This window comes from Acanthochromis polyacanthus, chromosome 4 (genome assembly GCF_021347895.1).
Source record: "Acanthochromis polyacanthus isolate Apoly-LR-REF ecotype Palm Island chromosome 4, KAUST_Apoly_ChrSc, whole genome shotgun sequence".
In the NCBI taxonomy this organism is placed as follows: Eukaryota; Metazoa; Chordata; class Actinopteri; family Pomacentridae; genus Acanthochromis; species Acanthochromis polyacanthus.
In genome coordinates, this window is record NC_067116.1 from 28,409,843 (window position 1) to 28,431,946 (window position 22,104).

The 22,104-nt window shown below is 40.7% G+C and overlaps 2 protein-coding genes across 2 annotated transcripts; one reads left to right on the forward strand and one right to left on the reverse strand.

The window, feature by feature from the left end:
• Positions 1-178: 178 nt before the first annotated feature.
• Positions 179-3,777, reverse strand: cpt2 (carnitine palmitoyltransferase 2; the record flags this gene model as incomplete). The annotated part of the gene is given in 12 exon segments (XM_051947389.1): positions 179-1,345; positions 1,348-1,365; positions 2,257-2,337; positions 2,340-2,409; positions 2,411-2,619; positions 2,622-2,687; positions 2,690-2,741; positions 2,743-3,161; positions 3,164-3,215; positions 3,217-3,350; positions 3,353-3,559; positions 3,651-3,777. Coding segments are annotated over 12 exon segments (1,743 nt in total), but the record flags the coding sequence as incomplete, so codon positions are not given.
• Positions 3,778-9,700: 5,923 nt separating this feature from the next.
• On the forward strand, positions 9,701-21,679 carry scp2b (sterol carrier protein 2b). The gene is made up of 5 exons (XM_022217814.2): positions 9,701-9,866; positions 12,384-12,474; positions 16,259-16,388; positions 16,597-16,676; positions 21,029-21,679. Exons 1-5 carry the CDS (start codon positions 9,844-9,846, stop codon positions 21,122-21,124), a joined length of 420 nt encoding a protein of 139 aa, XP_022073506.1. The 5' UTR covers positions 9,701-9,843; the 3' UTR covers positions 21,125-21,679.
• Positions 21,680-22,104: the final 425 nt, after the last annotated feature.

A 22,104-nucleotide genomic window follows, 5' to 3' on the forward strand; every position in this document is an offset into this window, starting at 1 on the left:
GTTTTAATCATACAGTAATTATGACTTTCGTCCACAGTAAGGCTGAGGCTGCTTTTCATTCCATGTCAAATTTGATGGATGAACAGCGTAAACTCCAACAGTGAATGTACATTTAATGAAGTTAATCTCTAATGTATAAAATATTCTACTCCTCTCTTTGCATTTTTGTGAAAAAATGCTACAACGCTCACCTTCACTGTTGATTACAAGGCTTGATCGAAAAGTTTTGAGACTGTGGTGCAACATGTGCAAGCAGCAACTCGTGATGCTGCACTATTAACAGCAGAACTTAATGTTAATATGCTTTTGTAACAGGTGGGAAGCTGCACATTGCAATTTCTCTGAGAATGGAGCAGACAGTGAATATTTCATTGTGTCAGTCAGCAGCTGGATGATCCAACTTCATGTGGAGGATCTTCACTCATAATAGGACACTAAATAGAAACATTTGGTTTTCACAGTTGAAGAACCTACAGTCTTCAAAACAGAGGAGTGTCATGTCAGGAGCACCAGGACCATGGCTCGTTTTGACAATCACGTGGTTGTGCACCGTGAATTCATCCCCCAGCGTCGGATTATCAAGGCGAGGCTCTTCTGTAACGTCCTGAGGTGTCTGAGGGAGAGCATTTGGTGTGAAGATGTTAGTGTGTCTGATCACAGCATGGCAATTAGGCACACATTATTTTTGGTCACAACACAATCGTTGCTCCTCGCCTGCTCTGCTGGCCAAACTGGGTTCTCTGTGATGACTTTCTTCACCAAAATATAGTTCAAGCTGAGGGGTTACTATTCTGACACAGTTTAAGAGATTTAGTGCAAATGGCAGATAATGCTCAACATGTTTCCATAACCACGCTGTCAGGGAGTGTTTGAAGCGATGCAGGAGCACTGTGAGCAGGGTGTCACTACACAAAGCGTACTACTCTCATAGGGCTAATGACCAAATTTAAACCAAGTTTTTTTGATTTTTATATACAGTCTCTTCCCTTTATGATCAACTCTCGTAAAACCACCTTTTCTCTGCATGCACTTCATTCTTAGCTGAGCAACTTCCCTTCCAGGACACTGAAAATGTCCTCTAAAGACTTGTGGACGCACTGCAGGAACTCGTGGACGTTGCGAGTTGGGTAGCTGGATACGTTGCAGCCGATCCATTCGTCGCGGACACCGTAGCCGACACCAAAGCCATCGGGCACCACTGGAGCAAAGCCACCGAGACTGACGGCGGGGCTGGTGAGGGTGCTGGTGGAGAGGATGTTGTGGTTGATGGCAGCGTAGGCCGGATCCGTGTACAAGCCGTGCAGAGGTTGGCCCTTCGAGTTGGTCATGTATCGCAAGGCAAACAGTGACGGTCAAACCCTTGACCTGGCGAGAGAAGTTAAAATGTGAAATTGCTCCGTCAGTCATTAGTTTATAGAGATAATTAAATTTTCCAACTGCACCACATGTCACACCATGACTAGATCAAAGATCGTCATAAGGTAATAGTCTGCCTTTCTATTTTTATAGTTTTTGGGTGATAAATGGTGTAATTTCTATAAGCTTGCAGTCAATTCCAGCCATTTTCAGTACAAAAAAAAAAAAAAAAAACGCTAATATTCTATTTGTAAATAAAAATATGACAAGAAATACAGGGAATATTGGACGCGCATCGCGAGGTGCATTTCCCTTGAAAACGACCCTATTCGTGAATAATATGCCAACTTCAAGACATGTTTTGGACAAAATATTTTACTGGCTTGTTTGTCTGGATGTCCAAGGTTGGATTCTGGGCCGTTTTTTGTGGAATATTTTCATCTGTGTGTAATAATGAACCCAGAAATGTGAGTCGCGCTGTGTACGTTGAAGCCGTGTATAGAGAACGGATGGATGGATATTCGTTGTTTGTCGGACAAATGTGTTTATATTACCCGCTGTGGTAATCACATCTGAAAGTGGTTTATACCGGCGGATTCATGAAAATCTAAGCTTTCCATCGGCGTATAGTGTTTGTATAAATCGCGTTTTCAGTTTCAGACATTTAGGCAAATTGCTTATGCAGATCTCAAAGTGTACCGCGGGCGGGACACTGAAGCGCAACGGGTTTAAAAAAAAATACATGCCTTTCAAACCTGTTGGTGAGTTTTGGGTTCAGAGGGTAATTTAAATGACCAACAGGAGAAATATTACAGTGCAAGTAGCGAGAGTTTCTGCTTTCATCTGTGTATTTTGAGTGTTTCATGGTGTATCTGCCAGTGGACATGCTCTATACACCACCCATAGCTGCTTCCTTGGTGAGCTGCCCATGATATTTGGAGCACTCGTTGAGCATGCCCCGTAGCTCCTCCACACTGTGTTTCCTGGTTGGCTAACAAAGGCTTGTGAGCACTTTTTGGTGTGTATGGAGGCTGGCCGGATGGTTTCTGTGCGGGCCATGTTTGAACGCTGCAGTGCTACAAGACTCATATGTGGCTACTGTCTGTCCGTACTGCCTCAAGAAGCCCATCTGAAAAGCCAGCTGGGCGATAGCATCTGGACTCAGATTGCTCTTCTTTAACTGCTCCTTCCCGCCCTTCTTAAACTCCATGGCAGCAATGGTGAGTTTTGACACGGCTGAGTTAAAGTTCTCCTTCGCCCTTTGATGCCGTTCTGCAGTTCGCTGTCCAGGTTGAAGTGCAGCCTTCGCACAGCTGAGGCTGAATCCATGCAGCAGCAGCAGAACCGGGATGAACCAGCGGCTGCTCCGTGGTGTCTTTAAACACCCTCGTTCTGAAAGCGGAGCATGGCCACTCCGTCGCCCCAGGCATGCTCAAAATGAATCGCTGCCTGTCCGTCTTTGGTCAGAATCAAGTTGAAGGATTTGTCATACCAGCGGTTGCAGCCGTCGCCGTGCAGCATGTTGTGGGAGATGTGAATATGGTCCCGCATGCTCTCCTCATCGAGACAGAGACAGAAAAGGGCACTGTCGACGACTCGTAAATCCTCTGCATTTCCAGCCGCTATCAACTTCTCCCTCAGCCCGGCCCAGACATCCCTGTTCTCACTGGTCAGGACACCCAGAGGGAAGGCGGCCGCCTCCGCAGAGTCAGACAAAATGTACTTCAGGTGGGCCTGGATTTCTGCAGGCTTCACTAAATTCCCGTCCCTGTCCACAATATCAAATACATACATGTTGCCTTTCTCATAACTAACAGATGTCGGCCTTTCTCATCAGTGAACAGCTCATCTCGGCCCACGCTTTGGGATCCGAGTCGAATTAAAGAGGCGAAAGTACTGAGACATGTCCAGAGGAAAAGCATTCACCATGTAGGCTCCATACCAAGACAGTGACGATGGGACCCAGCGGATTAATTTTTTGAAACTGTCTGTTCACTTTTGGCAGGGTTCAGGTGGAAAACCTCCGGCTCCAGCAAGCCAGCTCGCAGCGTCTTCATGAAGCGCACCGCTGAAGACACCATATTGGTCGCACGCACGAGCTGGTCGTTGTACTCAGTCTTGGGGTCGGGATTGAAAGACATAAAGGGGTTGGAGTTCAGCACCACAGAATCCCGTGCAGAGAGGTACATATCAAACCATGGCCCTGAAAGATAAGAAGCATTTTAAGCACATCCATGTTATGCATTTGAGAGGCTCAGTTTGAGGTTAATCCTCACAGTGGCTCCTCCAATCACCTGAGATGTAGCTTGTGTGCTTGTTGTTTTTGTCTTGAGCTACCAGCTCCTCATGCAGCTGTTTCCCCACACCATTCTGGAAATCTTGGGCATGTTTCTCTGTTGTTCTGAAAATATGCAAAAGAAAACATGACTGCGTGTAAGTTTAGAGCATCCAATAATGAAATGAAAGGGTTGATTTCTTTGTAAAAACTTACCTGTACTTGCTCATCATCCAACAGAGGCCTCTGGGCAGTTAAATACCTCCTGATGGTGTCCTCAGTTTAGGGACGGGGAGCCTGAACACGCAGAACAGCCCAGGTAAATGTCATGGCCCTCTAGTGGTGACTGAGCTAAAATCCGGTGTGCCCTTTACCTACATTCATCTAAAAAGCTAAATGGGTCACCTTAGATTCGGAATACCTTGCTGCTACATACTCTGCACATTCCAGTCCAGATTTTACCATAGATTTACTGAATCACAACAATATATTAGGGTAATATGAAAGGCTATTGACAAAATCTTCAGTTGTTCCTTACCTGGGTAAACTCTTCTGGTAATGCATGGATGGAACGACACTTTGGTGAAGATACTCGGACGAAGAGGCTTTTTTGCTGCTATAGTGTCTCGACTGGATCCCCAGTGCGGCGCTTCTTAAATGAATTAAACTCCCAGATTTTCTCACAGTGGCAGCGCATTGCACTGAAAGCAGACTAGCCATGATGCTATGTGCAAATTTAACACCTACAGCGGCTTTATTGACGGAGAGTTCGCCGGGTATCTGAATGTAATGAACGACAAGTGGACAGATAAAGAGACAGCTCCGCACGTCCGCTGTCACCGCAGGTAAACAGAGCAGCTAACAAGCTAACAGCCGACGATTTACCACGACTGACCTCTTGTTTCCGGATCAGTCTGATATTTATAACGAGTTGACTCAACGTAAATATGTACCTCGTTTTATAACTTGACTTGGTGTACAACAGCAAAGTCACAAAATGAACAAAATAAAAGGAAAAGAAATAATTAAGAAGTGTAAAGGCAACAGGAAGTTAACCGGCAGGACGTGTCACGTGACATAATCTTCTTCTACTTCCACTAAATTTGCGGCAGATTGGACGCAGCAGAGGCGTGTTGCTGCCCGCCACAGGACATTAATAGAGCTCTACTGACGTTTAAAATACTCATGGATTCAAGGACGTTTATTGTAAATAATTTCTGCAGAAGATTGAACCAAAAATAATACAAAAATAAAACATGTCGTCAGTGTATGAATGAATAACTTGTCAATCAGTCTGTCTACTTCTACAAGTCGACGAAATAAGAATAAAAAGAGACTGATTTTGTTATTTTATTTTTGCGTAGTTTATTTTCTTAAATGCACTAACTCATATGACAGGCGCTGATGACTGGATTTCATCGGTTACCGCTCTATAAATTAAAAAAAATCTCTTTTGGCCTATTTTCGGCTTTATTTTGACAGTCAAAGTGAGAGAGACAGGAAATGGGGAGAAGAGTTGGGGTAAGACATGCAGCAAAGGGCCGCGAGTGGGAATGGAACCCGGGCCGCTGCGTCGGAGACTTGCCCCTATACATGGTTCGCCTCCTTACCTCATTGAGCTATACAGGCTCCCTACCACTATAAATAACTAAAACAAAAGTTTCACAATACCTCTGCAAACTGCTAAGTGTTTATTACAGGAAAATGGTCCATGAACTTCCATCCATCCATTCTATATACACCGCTTTATCCTCACTAGGTTCGCGGGGGTGCTGGAGCTTATCTCAGCTGACTCGGGCGAAGGCAGGGGACGCCCTGGACAGGTCGCCAGCCTGTTTACAGGGCTACATATACAGACAAACAATCACACTCACATTCACATCTATGGGCAGTTTAGAGTAACCAATTAACCTCAGCATATTTTTGGACTGTGGGAGGAAGCCGGAGTGCCAGGAGAAAACCCACGCATGCTCAGGAAGAACATGCAAACTCCATGCAGAAAGATCCCAGGGATTTGATCCCACCCCGGGATTTGAACCGGGGATCTTCTTGTTGCAAGGCGCAAGGGCTAAGCACTATATCACTGTGCAGCCCGGGCCATGAACTTGTTGGTGTAATTGTTTTTCTTGAATGCACTAAGCCAAATAATACTCATGGATTATGACTAGATTGCATCTGTTATCGTTCTATAAACTAATAACTGACAGAGTGATTTCACACTTTCAATTTAAGTGTCACCTGCTTGCTCTGCGATATGTGGTCAACTCAAAGAGCTCAAAGATTATACCTGGATTATATCTGGTCCGAAATTGCAACAAAATTTCATTCACATGTGCACCAGCCAGTGTATGTTCTGTTTGACCATAAAGTTGGCTGTTCTATTCACAGCATATTCACGCCCCGAGAGAACGAGGGAGATAGAAAATGGGAATCTGTAGAAGCAGAGGGTCCAAATTTACATATGGATATGTACATATATGACATGGTGAAAATACACCACTGGGTATGTTCAGGTATGACATGACAAAGAGGATTTCAAACATGTTTTGTATATATGCTTTGTTCCTTTAGAATACACGATCATCTGTATGTGTTGAATCCTTCATATAAGTGTTGTTCCTAAAATAGTAAATGTCTCCTTCTGTGTTATTTCATACATCTATGTTACATTATTACTGATGCTGACCACCTGTCTCGCCTGTTTCCTATTTAATAAAAATAGCTCATAGGTGCTTCAACTTTCATATTTTCTTTTTCTTCCTGACTTTCAGGTTATAAATGAAGTCAAGTATTGATTTGCTCTGGATTTCTGCTATAGTTCACCTGTATCATGACCTCTACCTTTCCTGATCTTTGTGCTGTCTATCACTAAGGTCTCCTCTAAACACGGAATACAGGACAGACGTCTGTAGCTGCTCCTCGTCTCTGCTGCAGGTCAGAGGCTTCAGGCTACATTAGCCACTAACACACCTCAGCTGTCGGAAACATAAGTGGCAGGGTTTGGCAAGGAATCAGCAACAGTGGAATAGACGGGGCAATATATCTCAGCCGTATTCTGTTAAACTAGTGCAGTGCTGAAACATCTGCATGCTCTTTGTAATTTGACACATCTTTAAAAATACAGTCTGTATTTCTTCTTTTTTTCAGTTACAGTCTGCTTTGCTGTCATATTACCACCTGTTTTATGTTGTATTTCTGTTTGACATATGTGATTAAAATGTTTAAATACTGCTCATCGAAAGAATGAGATCACAGATACAAGTGGCCAAAAAGAGTTCCCTTGGTAGGGTGAATGTGAATTTAAACCAGAACAATGTAGTGACACAGTATTATCAATGTAGCTTCATGTTTATATTAGTTTATTGTTTTTCCATTTGAGAATGAACACTTTTGTTATTCCTCTTCTAAACTGGCTGTGGTCTCACCAACTAAATGATTCTAAAATATATTTTAAAGCACAATAAATTAACAAGTATATTTTAAGTCCTCTTTGTCAAAAAGTAAAAATGTAAATTTTCTTTCAAAAATTGGTGTCTTATGGTTACTCATAGTGGAGATTTTGAATACCATTTTACTTGTAAATTCACCAAATTACTAATCACTATGATAAGTAGTCTGTCTTCCTTTCTGCCCATTTTGTAATGTATAAATCATTTTTAAGTCTTATGAGACATGAATCTTGTTGAAGCCTTTTCAACCCTTGACATGTTATCTGCAAAGGACACTTTTTGATTGAGTTTGTTCAAGGGCAATACATTTTATTGCATCAGTGCTTGTTTAAAACAGACTTTATTTCTTTAACAAATATTTAATTTTGTCACATGAAGTAAACTGTGGTTTAATTATTAAGTGTGATGGTTTGAGGTAAATGACAAAATATTGACCCTGATTGCTGTCTATATTGCTTGTAGTTTGGACAGGGTGGACATTCGTTTAGTGTTTTATGTAAACTTTAATCTTTGTTTTGTTGTCAATACAATCATGTTGCAGGTCCACTGATCATCACATGCGGGCTAAACTGTTCTTTTTCCATCGTATTATTCTGTCTTGATCTGACCAGCAGAGTGCAGTGTTTTCCTGGCTAGCAGCTGTGTGGTCACTGAACTGCCACCAGCAGGACGGCATCGCCAGGCTTCCCACAGCTTGTGTTGAACCTGTCTTTGTGATGAGGGAGGGAGCCAGGGGGAGTTGGCCTTGAGCACTTCCCCACTCGACAGCTTCTGCCACCATCTGAAGCTAACCCACCTACCAACCAACCCAGCCAGCCTCCCTGCTCGGCTCTACAAAAGCAACTGGGGTGATAGTTCACTGTTTCCATTAGGCTGATGAGATTTTCTGACGTTTTCTTCCTCTCATTCTGTGTACATTAAACGCAGTGTCATTTGTTGACCTGCCCTCTTTGCAGAGTCTGCAGTGTATAGGAAGCTGCAGGCTTCAAATTGCCATTTATGCTGCTGTCTTATTGTCTGACATCCACGGGTCATCAGTACACCCGTCAGTGTCAACTGGATGGAATGGCTGTTGATCTGCAATCTGTATAATCACTATATACATGTAGTACCTTTGCTCGGTGTGTCACTCAGTCCCTGCAGGATACCCGATTGTCTTTCACAGTCAGTCTGTGTATGTTTGGAATTATACATTCAGGGATTAAAGATAATATCTTCAAGTAAAACATGCCAGTTTCAGGCTTTCTGAAGCACAAAATTGTTTGGCTGCAGCCCATTGTCATTCTGCTGTAAGAAGAAAAAATGCTCTGTCTTTTGGCTATTTCTTTAAACCAGTCGCAGCTGTCCTTAGTGGACCTCAGCGAAGGCTACAGGAATTGTGTCACCTCAAAATAACAATGCTGTGAATTGTTTTGGTGGAACATTGGACAGACTATGTGGGGAGCATGGTCTGTCATTAAAATGTATCATTCACCAACAAAAAAAACAAAGCTACTTCACTGTAAGGTCCAAATTCTCTGCAAAACTCAAAATTTCACTGTGGGAAAATACAAGTAACCTAGTAACAAAACATATTTTAGATGTATATTTTCAACCGAAATAATAAAGCACTGGACACCTGTATGAATCTCCAAAAGTTTTTTTTTTTTAATGAATGTACACCTAAGTTACACTTGAAATGACTCAAACTCTTTCTGTAGATGTCCCAGAACTGTACCAAACAAGCATGCTTCCTTAGATCTCAAGGATGCAATTTGAAGTTCATCTCTCGTTGTTTGAACCTGTAGAAACTCAGTTTTGTAAACAAAACATGAAAAACAGTCCCTTTATGCCTTAAAATGTCTTAGATGTAATTCTGTACTGCTGCGTTCTTTAGAATGTGCTCTATAAAATCACCGCCTCTTTCAAGCCACCGCTCCCCACTCACTGCAGCTTGAGCACACCAACTCCCCTATTACTCTGCTCAAATGCTGCAAAACTACTCTTTGCTATAGGATGGTAAGTTATAATATTGCAGTAATTCAACCATGCATGTTCAAACCGAAAGCTGATTCTGTGGAGGAATAATGGCACATAAAACCCGACACTGCAAGCTGACAGGAGTGGCTCTATAAATGTGTTATGTATGAAACCTTGGAAATCTGAAACTTACTAATGGTACACTGCAGATTCAGAGTAGAAATGATCAACCATGGTGCTGACAGCTTGTTTTGCCCAAGATGTGAGCACATCTAAAAAATAATAATAAAAAATAACGCATTAGCAAGTAACAATGTAAATTTAAAAAAACAACACACACAAAAAGCTTGATTTTCTACGGAGGAGGTCTTTAATGTAATATTGTAACACATTTAACCTTTGCTCAGGACTGATCCAAAACTCAATAACATGGTTTGCAGAATAACTAGTTGTTTGTCATAGTAAATGGTTAAACCCTTGATTTAACTGCACTGTTTGTATGGCTAAATCACGGATGGAGTGATTTAGCCATAATGTCTTTAAAGACATTATTTAAACCAAGGACAGAAGTCAGTTTTATAGTGTACAACATAACTTAATGAGACTGTTTTCAGGGTTTGTTGGCACAAATTTGAGGCAGAGCAATCAGTTATTCTGGGCTGGGCTATCTGACATCTACACGTCGAGTCTGAAGACCCCGGAAAGAAGGAAGAAACAAGGAAGTGAAGTTAGCTAACAGCAGCCAAGGCTACATCTGCCGCTCTGCTTCACCTGTGCTTTCTGTCCGCCTGCATTCACAGCAAAATGCCTGAAATACAGACAGCAAGGTAATAATTTTAAAACCTGTACTGCTTAATTATGGCAATTTTGTAATATTTCACCTCGCTGTGCCGGGCTGCACCGTCGGCTAGGAATTAGGTTAAATGTCAAACAGACGGCAGCAGGGCTTCAGTTAGCGTGCTAACCCTCCAACATAAGTAGCGCATAATTGTGTAGTTTCGACAGTTTCCGTGATAACGCGATGTCACAATCTGCAGACGGTACCGCTCTCACAGTGCAGTTTCTCCTCAGACACAGTTGCTAACAGGTGCTCTAAGATGGACACTAACCGGCCGCCTCTTCACACAGAGATGACATCAGTGGGCTCGGTTATCGGTGACCGACCGCTGTGCTTTAGATCTTTGCAGCTGGATCCCACATGGAGTTGTTGTAAAAACAAGAAATCCTGAAGGCCAGACCTTGGATCCTGACTGTGAACTCCTTTTCAGATGCAAATCACTAGTTTTTTTTTAAGGTGTGATGATAGTTAGAGCTGCGTGATAGTGAAAAAATACGCTGATGTGTTCATATGTCACTATGAAAGAAATATAGGAGCTTTCACTAGATGACTTGAATGTCTTTATTTGGAAAGAAATTTCTACATGATAGGGCTCATTTTCAATGTGAGTGCACCTGTATTGGAAATAATTTGAGAAATGCTGCAAAACACTGGCGAATGCATCTGAAATAGATTTTTGCTTTTAGATTGGCTGCTCAAGCAAATTAGTGTCATTGTTTAATGAAGTGACTTTAACTGCAAGATACTGTTGCAAGAGAGTCTGTATTTGATCAACATCCTTTTGTCTGCGACTAAAACATTTCCATATCAGATTCAAGAGTTGTGTTTGTCACATCCTCCTACAGTCTGTGCAGTAAAATGACTGCTCCTCAAGGCTGTGCAATAACAATAAGACAATGACATTGTAAATAATAGATTTGTGTTTCTTTGTTGCCCAAATCTTCCTTTTCAGTGTCTCTCTCCTGTTTCTTACTCATTTGAACGCACTGAGCCTGCATGCCAGCAAACTCTTGTAAACAACATTGATAAAGGAAATGAACCAAGAAAAATGTGTATCCAAGAATCCTAAAATCAGATTAGCTTGTCTTGTTGATCAGACCTTTAAAATGAGAACTGTGCACATCTTCTTTTCATATCCAGCGTAAAAAAATTGCAGCATGATGTGTTTTATGTTACTTAACACTGTACTTTCTGTGCATATCACAATGTTGGTGCTAAAAGTATATATTGTGCAGCTCTAATGTTGACATATTTCTGATTTTAGGTCAGAACTTGGAGGTTAGTAGAGAGCATTATGACCGACTTCTTAAAATACAAAATGACGAAAATGTTTGTATTCTCAAAGGGAAAAAAAGATTTTGAAATGCTGTGAACAAAAAGAAGTGTTTTGATTTTGGTTAAAAATCAAAAGTTTGTGATTCTGTGATTTTAAAATTTGAATGTTTGGGTTTGTTTCCCCCTCTGTGACAGCAAACTAAATATCTTTGGGTTGGGGACAAAACAAGACATTTTAACATGTTATCTTGCACTTGTGGAAACACTGATTTACCATTTTTGATGTTTCATACAAAATAACTAATCAATTAATCGAGAAAATCATCCCCTGGTCAATCAACAATTACAATAATTTTTAGTTGCTGCCTTATTTTTGACAGCAGAGCTATGATTATCCCCTAAAGCCTCTTCCTTGTCCATGTGGAAGACTTCAACATCACTTGGGCTCAACCAGGATTAACAAATCAAAATTCAGTTACCAGGATTATTTTAGCTTGATATCAGCATGTTGGCGTGAGTTAGTTACGCTACACTTATGCCATGGCTGCCAAGAAAAAATCTACATCTTATAAATCTGAAGGTGTAGATTAAAAGATGATTCAGGTTTATTTCAATTTTTCCCATTACTGTAACAATTCTCTCTTTTACTCTCTACCTCTACTGTAGAAACCTATGGAAGCGAGTCTTTTTTTTATTTTAACAAGGACTAACCAGCTGGCCTGATGGGAAACACACAAGGAGGAAATAAACTCTTATTATTTTTAACTTAATTTGTAAAAAAAATAAATAAATAAATGCTGCTGAGTACCAGTGATGTAGGTGTTAGTTTTCCAGCACTCTAAATTATAATTGCTTGACACAACAGAAAATGTGAGGACAAGAATCACATTTTATGATGTTTAAAGTGGGGAATTTGTGTAAATTAATGGATAATATACCATTTACATTCATGGAACGTACAACGTGTTGAAATCTGATCCCTCAATTAAAGATCCAACTCTTGGAGTTTACTGAAAAACCCTGTGATGATTTTATCTGTGCACCACGCAGTGGAAGTGTCAAATATGGAGGTCACAGCCCTGATGCACCCCATTCCATTTGTGGAAGTGACAGCAGAATTAGTGTTGTGTAATTGGTCACCTCTTGTTTTAACTGTACTTTTCTGTGATCACTTTCTTTCATTGTTAATCTTACTTTCTTATTCTCTTCCATCTGCCTCCACCACATTAAGGATTCAAGCCATTGAGACCAGTGCTAGCGATGGACTGGAGGGGTTCAAGGCCCACGCTGTGTTCCAGGAAATCAACAAGAAGCTTCAGGAGGTGAAATATTTGACTTACAACAGGGGACAAAATTGCGACTCACAGACTAGTCACCTCACTTTATCTTATCATGTGTTGTCTGAGCCTGTAAATTCAGTCTTTCTTTAAATGTGAAGCACAGTGTTGTGGTTTGATGCATTTTTAGTCACAGATGCAGCAGTGAATTACCATCTCTTGACCTTCGACACGAAACATTGCTTCAGTCTCAAAAAGTGTTGACTTTACGTCCTAACTAGTTTAAAATCATCCTTCAAAATGCCTGCTTTTTCAGCTAAATCTTTACCTTATGTCTAATAAAACATCTAAAATTATTGCATTAATTTTTTTTATTTTTTTTTTGCTTTTGAGAAATACTAAGTTGTAGTTTGGGAAAAATTCAACCTTTTTAACTTCCTTTACGGTAAGCAGCCTCTGGGTATTTTTGCTCTTGTGGCACTTTTACCCACTTAGGGCTTTTGCATTGCAGTGTAAAGTCCTTAACCTGCATGGAACAACCAAGGCTAGAAGATAACCGAAAAATGTATTCTGTGCAATGTGACACGGTTAATATTGCACAAATCTAAAAGAGAAAAAAATACTTTGAATTTCTTTGATTATTTTACAGAAATTATAGTAATAATAATCAACATATTTAACAGATTTCCAAGTGCCCAGAAGTGTTACCAGTCCTAAAAAAATGGTTTATGGTATGGCTGTGCATAACATAAACATTTTAGTCCTCAGATTTTTATCTTATCCATCGCTTCTCTCCCTTCTCTCTTATCTGCTGTGTGTAAACAGCCTGCAGTTCATTCCAGTTCAGCTCAAACTGACTGGTGGTTGTATCTGAGTCACTAGCCGCTTCAAGGTAGAGTTTTTTTCTTTTGTTTTTTACAGGATCTATTTACTGCAACAAAAAGGTGTCTGTTTAAAACCTGCTGGTGGGTTTTGGGGTTCAGAGGGTTAACAGTTTGTGGCTCAATCCAGTCATGCACTGGCCTGTGTCTTACAGCTTCTATTAGCCTCATGGTGGCACATTTGGAACAGTTCATAAACTCCGTCGTTTCATAACATAAAAATAATTTCAAGCTTATGTTGACTCAATCAGACAAATGGCTGTCTCTAAAACTCTGTGTTTTTCGGAGGTTACCTTAATGTGACCTCAATCAGACCAGTTTCATCTCAGGCTCTGCAGCAGTGCTGTCTGTGTAATGAATGAGATTTGTCGTCACTGAGAATATAGCAGCAGGGGTCCAGTCAGGCAACTTAGAGACACGGTTTAGCGTAATATCTGTGGAAACTGATCAGACAAACAGACTTACAATTTTAGCTGTGGAGCTTATCTTTATCTTATCTGAGAGAATCTGTTGTCCCACTTTTGTATTTTCATATTAGTTCAGTATTTAGAAGGGAATAGGTTTTCAGTTTCTATTAAAATCCCAAATTTTGGACAGATTTAGGGTGATCCTCCAAGCTGCTTTCTGTCTTCCTTTCTTATTTGATCGATAATCAGATGTACATTTACAGTGTTCTGTTCTAGCACTTGTATGTCTGTAGTAACATACACTCAACAAAAATATAAACACAACACTTTTGTTTTTGCTCCCATTTTTTATGAGATGAACTCAAAGATCTAAAACTTTTTACACATACACAATATCACCATTTCTCTCAAATATTGTTCACAAATCTGTCTAAATCTGTGATAGTGAGCACTTCTCCTTTGCTGAGATAATCCATCCCACCTCACAGGTGGGCCATATCAAGATGCTGATTAGACTCCATGATTAGTGCACAGGTGTGCCTTAGACTGCCCACAATAAAAGGCCACTCTGAAAGGTGCAGTTTCACTCTAATTGTTTATTTACTTCTTACAAAGATTTCTACCATAATGCTGTTTTTGAATATAAATCTGTACAGAGTTTATTTGTAAAAATATCTGTTGAACTGTTGTCAGTAAACACTGTTAAGCAATATTTTCAAATAGGAAGCATTGAACAGAACAGAAAACATCTAAAAATGTACATTCAGTTTGAACATAAACACATTTTTAGATGCAAATGATCGTTACTGGGATCAACTGTAGTTTTACAATCACTGGTCCAGAAACAAACTATGTGTTTGATCCATGTTTTCATGTTCTGTTGCTGTCACCGGTCAGGCTCCAGCCGAATAAATTGATGTATCAGTCAAATATAATGTGCGGCAGCAATCCAGCTTTATCATCCATTGAGGGAAATTGAGGCTCGATAAGCGATGAATGAGTGGATGACGCTGAATGAAATGAAGCCTGACCTCTTTCTCCATCTCTGTTTTATAAGATAAATGTCAGAATCCACACTGGGACACATTCATGTTTTTTTTTTTAGCTCCTCTGAATTCAAATGGAAACTCTACTAGAAAAATCTGTCATCATAAAATGTTTAGAGCAAGAGTTTGTCAAACTTGCTTTCATGAACAGGCTTCATGCAGTGTGATGCATTCTGCTGAAAAATCACAGACATGCAAGGATGTACAATTCCAGCATCTTCAATGATAACTGGGGAAAAAAATGTGCCAAACTGTTGTGGAATCATCTAAAAATTCCCTCCTTATTTAATCAGATCAGGCCTCATAATCATCATTTTGTGCGATTTTTATTCATGGTGCATATTCAACAGAAATATACATTTAAACTAATAAAACATTGCTTTAATGTGGCCCGCAGATAATTCAGTCTTCTGGCTCCATGTAGCTCCAGTTATTAATAACATGGAAGGTCAGAACTTAACAGATTCATAAATATATATTAAAATGAGCTTTATTCACTATATGTTAGTTTTCTGACATTAGTAAGACTCAAGATTTCCGATTTCCATGCTCTCTGAACCTCTGGCTCCCTGGTAGTAGTTATATTTTGCCTGCAAAGCTAAAATGTGCCGAGTGTGACATGAGTAAATATATTGAGTGGAAACTGTTCCATATGAAGTAATTGCTTTTTTCTGGACAGATTTATAAAGAAGCATAGTTACTGCACATAATTTATGAAAGCACTATTTCTATTAGGGCTGGCCCGAATAGTGGTTTCTGACCTCCGAATATTCGGGCCCTATTAAAGACGAATATCCGAATATTCGTTCCGCCCCCCAACATCCGACGGAGGGGTGGGGGGGGGGGGTGCGGCGCTGCGGCGGAGGTGCAGTAGTGGCGGCGCGGCGGCTTGTGACACAGACGGCCCGAAAATTCGGATCCTTTTTCATTTTTAGAAAGTTCTGGCCAACATTTCCTGGTGACAGATTGAACCCAGTGTAAACCGACCTTCGTTGCCTTCGTTTTGTCTTCAGCAGAGGTCTTCGGCATCTTGTCTTGTGTTTATGCAACGAAGTGAAGCGTGACGTCAGAGTCTGCAGCCACCCGGCCCTTCGAGTGGTGTTTACTAACACGAATGGAGGAGCCGAAATGAGCCGAAGAACACGGCGGGACGAGCCGAAGTGGGCCGAAGGCGCAGGGAAGAGACGAGCTCCGAATATTTTCGTCTGGGGGGAGGAGGGAGTGATCACATCGACATATGTGTATATGTTTATGTGATCACACGATGAGATGAGCCGATAAGTGAAGATGTGGGCCGAAGGCGGAGGGAAGACAGTAATGCGGCATATTCTTTCCGCCCGGGGGGAGGGCGGCGGCGGCGGCGAATATTCGGATACCAAATTAATATCCGGATAGTGCCGTAGCGAACGAATATCCGGATATTCGGATCCAGCCCTAATTTCTACATGCCGTGGAGATGTTTTTGGTTCACTGTATGTAAAATCTCTTGGCACAGGATGGGGAGCAGTTTGTGAAGAAGATTGGAGGAGTGTTTGCCTTCAAAGTGAAAGATGGCCCCAATGGACAGGAGGCGACTTGGTTTGTGGATGTAAAGAACGGAAAAGGCTGCGTTCACAACGACACCGGTGAGAAAAGTGAAATTTTCTGTCGTCTTGTATCACAGTGAAACCAACATAGGTGGAAATGCAGTTTACGGTTCAGTTCAAGGCTGCACAGACTGTTTGCTGGTTTATCTGCCTGTAAATGTATTAGTGCTTCCCTTGAATATATGAAATTGGTGTATACATATCTCTCAGTTGTAAGTTCCTGTTCTTGCTCCTTTTATCTCTGCAGATAAGAAAGCAGATTGCACCATTTCCATGTCGGATACAGATCTGTTGGCCATGATGACGGGCAAAATGAATCCACAGAGTGTGAGTATTCAATCACAGCATGTGTTGAGGAAAAATTGTACACTACTCTATGCTGCAAGTGCTTGTCGTTCATCATTTTTATTTCAGATTTTCTGCTGTTGAGCTTGCACAACCATCAGAGGTTACTTTTTCCAAAAACATACACTAATAGTGGACTTGAAAACAAATTCAGAACATTTAGCCTGCGGAAAACAACTTCAACTGATTGCAGAAAAAGCCTTTGAGCTGAGAAGAAGAGCCCAAAAACAACAGTCATTTACATCAATGCTGAGAGTGCAGGTGGGAAAGTACTACAGTCCACAGTTGGACGGCTGAATAGCAGAGGCCGTGCTCCACCACGCAAACCTCTTAGCGGCAAAAGGCTGGATTGGAATGTGATAAAAATACGACAACAATCCAGAAATGAATCATTGCTGAGGTAATTCAAACCATTACTGCTTATCAGTGAAACTCTTCTGTACTGATGATGGCCGCAGCAGGATTAATCAGAGATGTGCGCACGCATTTTGTCTGTCCCTCTAATTTCACAGACTACATCTTCATCTTGCAGCACGACTATAGCCATTTTCACTTATGCTCTTCTTTATGTTATTCTGACAACCACTAAACATGTCAGGTTCATGTCTGGATGAGCAATCTGGTCATTTTTCCCTAAATTTCATGACGGCATTCTTACTACATCGGACCTAGAAACACAAGTGATAAACTGTGAGTTGTGTGAAGTGACTTTTTTTCCCCCACGTTCCAGCACCAGTATTGGTTCAAAAACATGAAAGAGATCATAAACCCAGTTTGAATGTCAAATCACAAAGCATCTCTCATTCAGTTCACCGACTATTTCGCATGTATTACAAAGTGAAATGTCCATGAACACAAAACGTTATTGGGATGATGACAAAGCCGGTAACAGGTCAGATTAATAGGACTCATTAATTTTTTTCAGGTTTTGATGAAACATTAACAGGTGTGAAAGTTCAATTTGTTGCTTCTAGCGGCTTTTCTCGTACCTTATTAATCCTCTGAATTCAAAGCAGTTTCTGAACCTTTTATGCTCCTGTTAACTCACTGTGGAGTCCTTTTTAACTTCAATATCAAATCCTGCACTTCTATGGAAACGACACAGCCATGGCGAGATGTAGAGAAAATGCAAAATATCGTATGTGCAGTATGACACAGGTACTATACCATAAATCAAAAAGATACAAAAAGCAAACATTTTATTTCTTTGTTTATTTATTTTAAAATATAACCTATGTGTAAGTGACTGACTCCAAATGGACTTCACTTGCAAACAAAAGTTTAACAGTAATGAAAAGTCTGCTAAGTTAACTTCTCTTAAATGTATTACCATCTGTTATTATTACATCAACAGGGCTGCTAGACTTTCTTACACTTGTTTCCTGGACTTATTTTCTTTTTCCTCTTCTAATTTACTGTTGTACATCTGCACAATCATTAATTCTAAATTTTCAACACGGTCTCACGGGGATTCGTGAAACTGTCACGTCAGTTTTTGTTTCGGTTTCGTGCATACATGGTGTGGATGGGAAAGAAAAACTAGTTTTGCCTCATTGTCAAGTTTTTAATTTTGAGTTTAAATGGCTAAAGTAGCAGAAACATCAAGTTTCTCTCTGACTAATGTTGACTTACTTTTGGAGTGACGCAGACCCTGACCAGCGTGTTTTTTGTAAGGCGTCAGTGTAATATTCGTGTGTACACTGTTTCAGTTACATTTACTGCAGTTTACTTAACCCTACCTCAGCCTGCACGTCCTGGCCAAAGGCTCACTTAATAAGTGGGACAGATTTGTTTGCCAGTCGGATCTGGTACAAACAGGATATTTCGCTGGTGTCAGGGTGACTCAAAGATTAAACACTGTTCTCAGTCATTATTGACTATTTGTGCCAATTTACTGTCCACAGACCGTAAAATTGTTGCCGGGCAGGGAGAACAACACTGTGTAGAAAGGAGAGATACCTGGCAGTTACATGGAGTTTTGTCTCATAATTAGAAACACAATAGCTTATGTGAGAAAGAAAGGCAACAGTGAATATTTTCTAACTTGTCCGTTGAAACATTAAATGATGAAACTGAGGAGATTTCTCCTAAACCAGGCTCATTCTACAAACGTTTAGGCTGATTAAGCCACAATAGCTGCTACTGATGACCGTTTTACTGATTAACAATGATTTTCCTCTAAGAAGTCAGATGACCATTTCATTAAGGTTCATGTTATTTTGATTATTTTGATAAGCTGCGCTTTATATTTTGCAGCACAGTATGAAATATAAACTGATGTTGACACATTAAAGTGCAAAACTTGAGGTTTCAATTGGAAACTCCAAAATTGTAAAAATACAAAAAATAGAGGGCCTGTCATTTAGTCAGTTGTGCAACTCCAGGGGAAAACCAAGTTTCTGTTGAGCCCAAAGTGGAAAAGTTCAGGCTGCATTTTAAAGGGCGTTCAGCATAGACGTGCATATATTTTATGAGCACAGAGTATCTACAGCAACTCCTTTCCTCCTTATTGTGTAATTATTTCTGACTTTGGCAGCAGCTTCAAATTCTATGAAAATGTTGCTGAATGCACAGCACAGCCGTCGTCTTTAACTTGTGTACGATGAGTTTTTCAGATGCCGTGTGGATTATAAATAATTATTTTAGCGGTGCAGGGCAACAGCTTGGAAGGTACTGCTGGTCAACATGTAGTCCTAATGAGCTACGTTCCAGTCACTACTTCATACCTGTTCTGTTCTCTGACCACAGAAAGAGAAAAATATGTAAAAGCCGACACCTTTATTGATAATTCGGCTGTAATATAATAATACAATTCTGAGACATTATAGAGTTAGCAGAAGCAGCAGTAGAAAGTAACTAAATCTGCAGATCTGCGAGACAGTCTCTCGATCTAAATGGTTCACCTGAAAGCAGCGAGGAGAAACGGAGGACTCCCTGCACCAATCCACCATCTGTAATGCCTCACCAGAAAACGATTGATGCACTGTTTATATGAGTATCTGTTGTGAGGAATCTGTTTGTTTTTAACCTGGAAGTTTTTTGTAAAGGCTGTTAAGTGATTAAGACATTTACTTCCACCCTCTTCAAGCCCCTCCATAACTGTATGCCCCCTGAGCTTTACAAGGAAATAAGGATTTGATGCTGGTGCTGCCTCACACCTAACTAACCTAAACCGTTAAGCTCAAACTTTGCATAATCTACTGTCTGCTGCCTGCGACAGTCTGCCATGTTTTTTTTTACTTTTTTTGGATCTAACTTGTCTTGGCACTGCATTTTAATACATCCTAATTACCAATAAAGCTGTTCTCATTACATGTTTTTCCGTTTCTCTTCTCAGACAATGGAACAAGTAAGAAATGGTGACTAAAACGCTGTTGTACATTTTAATTAGCAGACACTTCAAAGTCGTTTCCAAGCTCTGTTTCCACACAACTGAAGTACTGATTTTTTAACAATAATGTTGTCTCCCAAGCTCACCATACATATGACTTATAAACAACAGCTCTGATCTGGTTTCTGCAATATTATGATGTGAAATGATCAATCAGAAATAAATTTAAAGGCAATGGAAAGTCCTGGTCACACATTGAAAAAGAGGCATTAGAGACTTTGTGTCTTTCTGCAGTACTTTCACATTTGACTTCTCAGCTTCCTGTCATTTTTCATGCTGTGTGCAGAAGCTTGAGAAGAATACAGAAGAACTGTTCTGGGCAAAAGCAGTGAATCGTGGCGCAGGACGTTTGTTCTGTCTGACTGATGTGTTGACACACCTCTCTGCCTTCAACAGTGATTTTGCAGTGATTGTAGGTCCCACAAGTCCTCAGAAAAGCTGCCACTGTGCTGTGTTTGTGTCAAGAATGGTAACAGCCGACATAATCGAAAGTTTTGTGCCGTTTTGTCCGTCCATCATTTCGAAAGCAGGACCGTGTTTTTAATACAAAGACAGAATACATCATTTCATTTTGCCTGTTTCTAATATTAAAGCTTTTTCCTTCTGAGCACAGAACAAATATTCCAAGTATTTCTGCTCGCTCTGTGTGGTCAAATGATTACATCCATCGTAAGATTTACCTTTTCAGTTCACTCCAATCCACCAGCATTCATTTCCCCATTCTGCGCCTGTGTGCCATGCAGTTTCCTGACATTTCATAAGCCGTTGTTGCTGTTGCCCCACTTTCTCCAGGGCTGAGTTAATCTCTCACGGTAACTCTTAAAACCAGCAGCATGTAGTTCTCTCCAACACAGAATGAAGTGCGCTTCAGATTGAGAACTGTCTGGATGATGATTTTTTAAATTTTTTTTCCACCCCCTCCCCAACTCTTTCTGATTCACAGGCGTTTTTCCAGGGCAAACTGAAGATCACAGGAAACATGGGTCTGGCCATGAAGCTTCAAAGCCTGCAGCTGCAGCCGGGCAAAGCCAAGCTGTAGACGGGATGCCGGCACTCGCTGTAGCTGCACTTCTCAACACTGAATAGAGTAAAAACCACAAAGTATTTAATAGCAAGCCTGGTTTCAGATAAAGGTCCGTAAGAAACTGGACTGAACCACTTTTCCTCTTAGCGACCTCACAGACCGACCAGGAGTCAGCAGCCCCGCCAGTCTAACTGGAGAATAAGATAGATGCACAGATAATTAATTCTCTAATCGAGTCCCTGTGTGCAGGCCTTCTCCTGAGTAGAGACAGGTGCTCCCTACTTCGTGATACTAATTCAGGTCATGTCCAGTTTTCAATAACCTTCCGCGCTAATGAAATCTTTAAATGTATTATGTCTGGAGATGTTTTGAGTAGAGCAGATGTCATTTTCCACAATCATGGACGCAACAGTCTAAGTGCCTCCTTGCTTCAGAAACGTAGTCAGCAGATAGAAATGTTTTTCACTGTGGCTGCCCAACGTTTTAATGGACGGGGTTGTCATTTTCTGCTATAATTATTGTATGAAACTCTAAAAGATTTCTACTAAATAAATTTGTCTTTGCAGGGTGGTCTTGATTTGGGTCTGTCTTTCTTAAGCTAGACGTGTATGTGAGCACACAGCCATGACTGCCGCCAGAGACTTCAGAACTGTTTATCTGTGAAATGGGATTTAAAACGAGACTCAACAACATGCTGTTCTTTTTAAGAGGAAGGCTTTCCTATGATCACATGGTAATGTTGAGTTTATAGATGTTGAAATGGAAATACTGGCTAAGCTTCAGTGTTTATTCAGTGTAAAAGAACACACATTAAAGTCTCCTGTGCAGTTCAGGGGTCCCGTTTGAGGTTGTTTGCATGGCTCTCTGTTCAGAGGCGACAGCACTTGGCTCGGCTTTTGCTCCCCTTTTTGGAGAAACACTGCAGCGACCTGGTTCCAGACTGCCACGCTGTAGTTTTTCCTTTGTACACGGAGGAGTATGGCTAAAAGACAAAT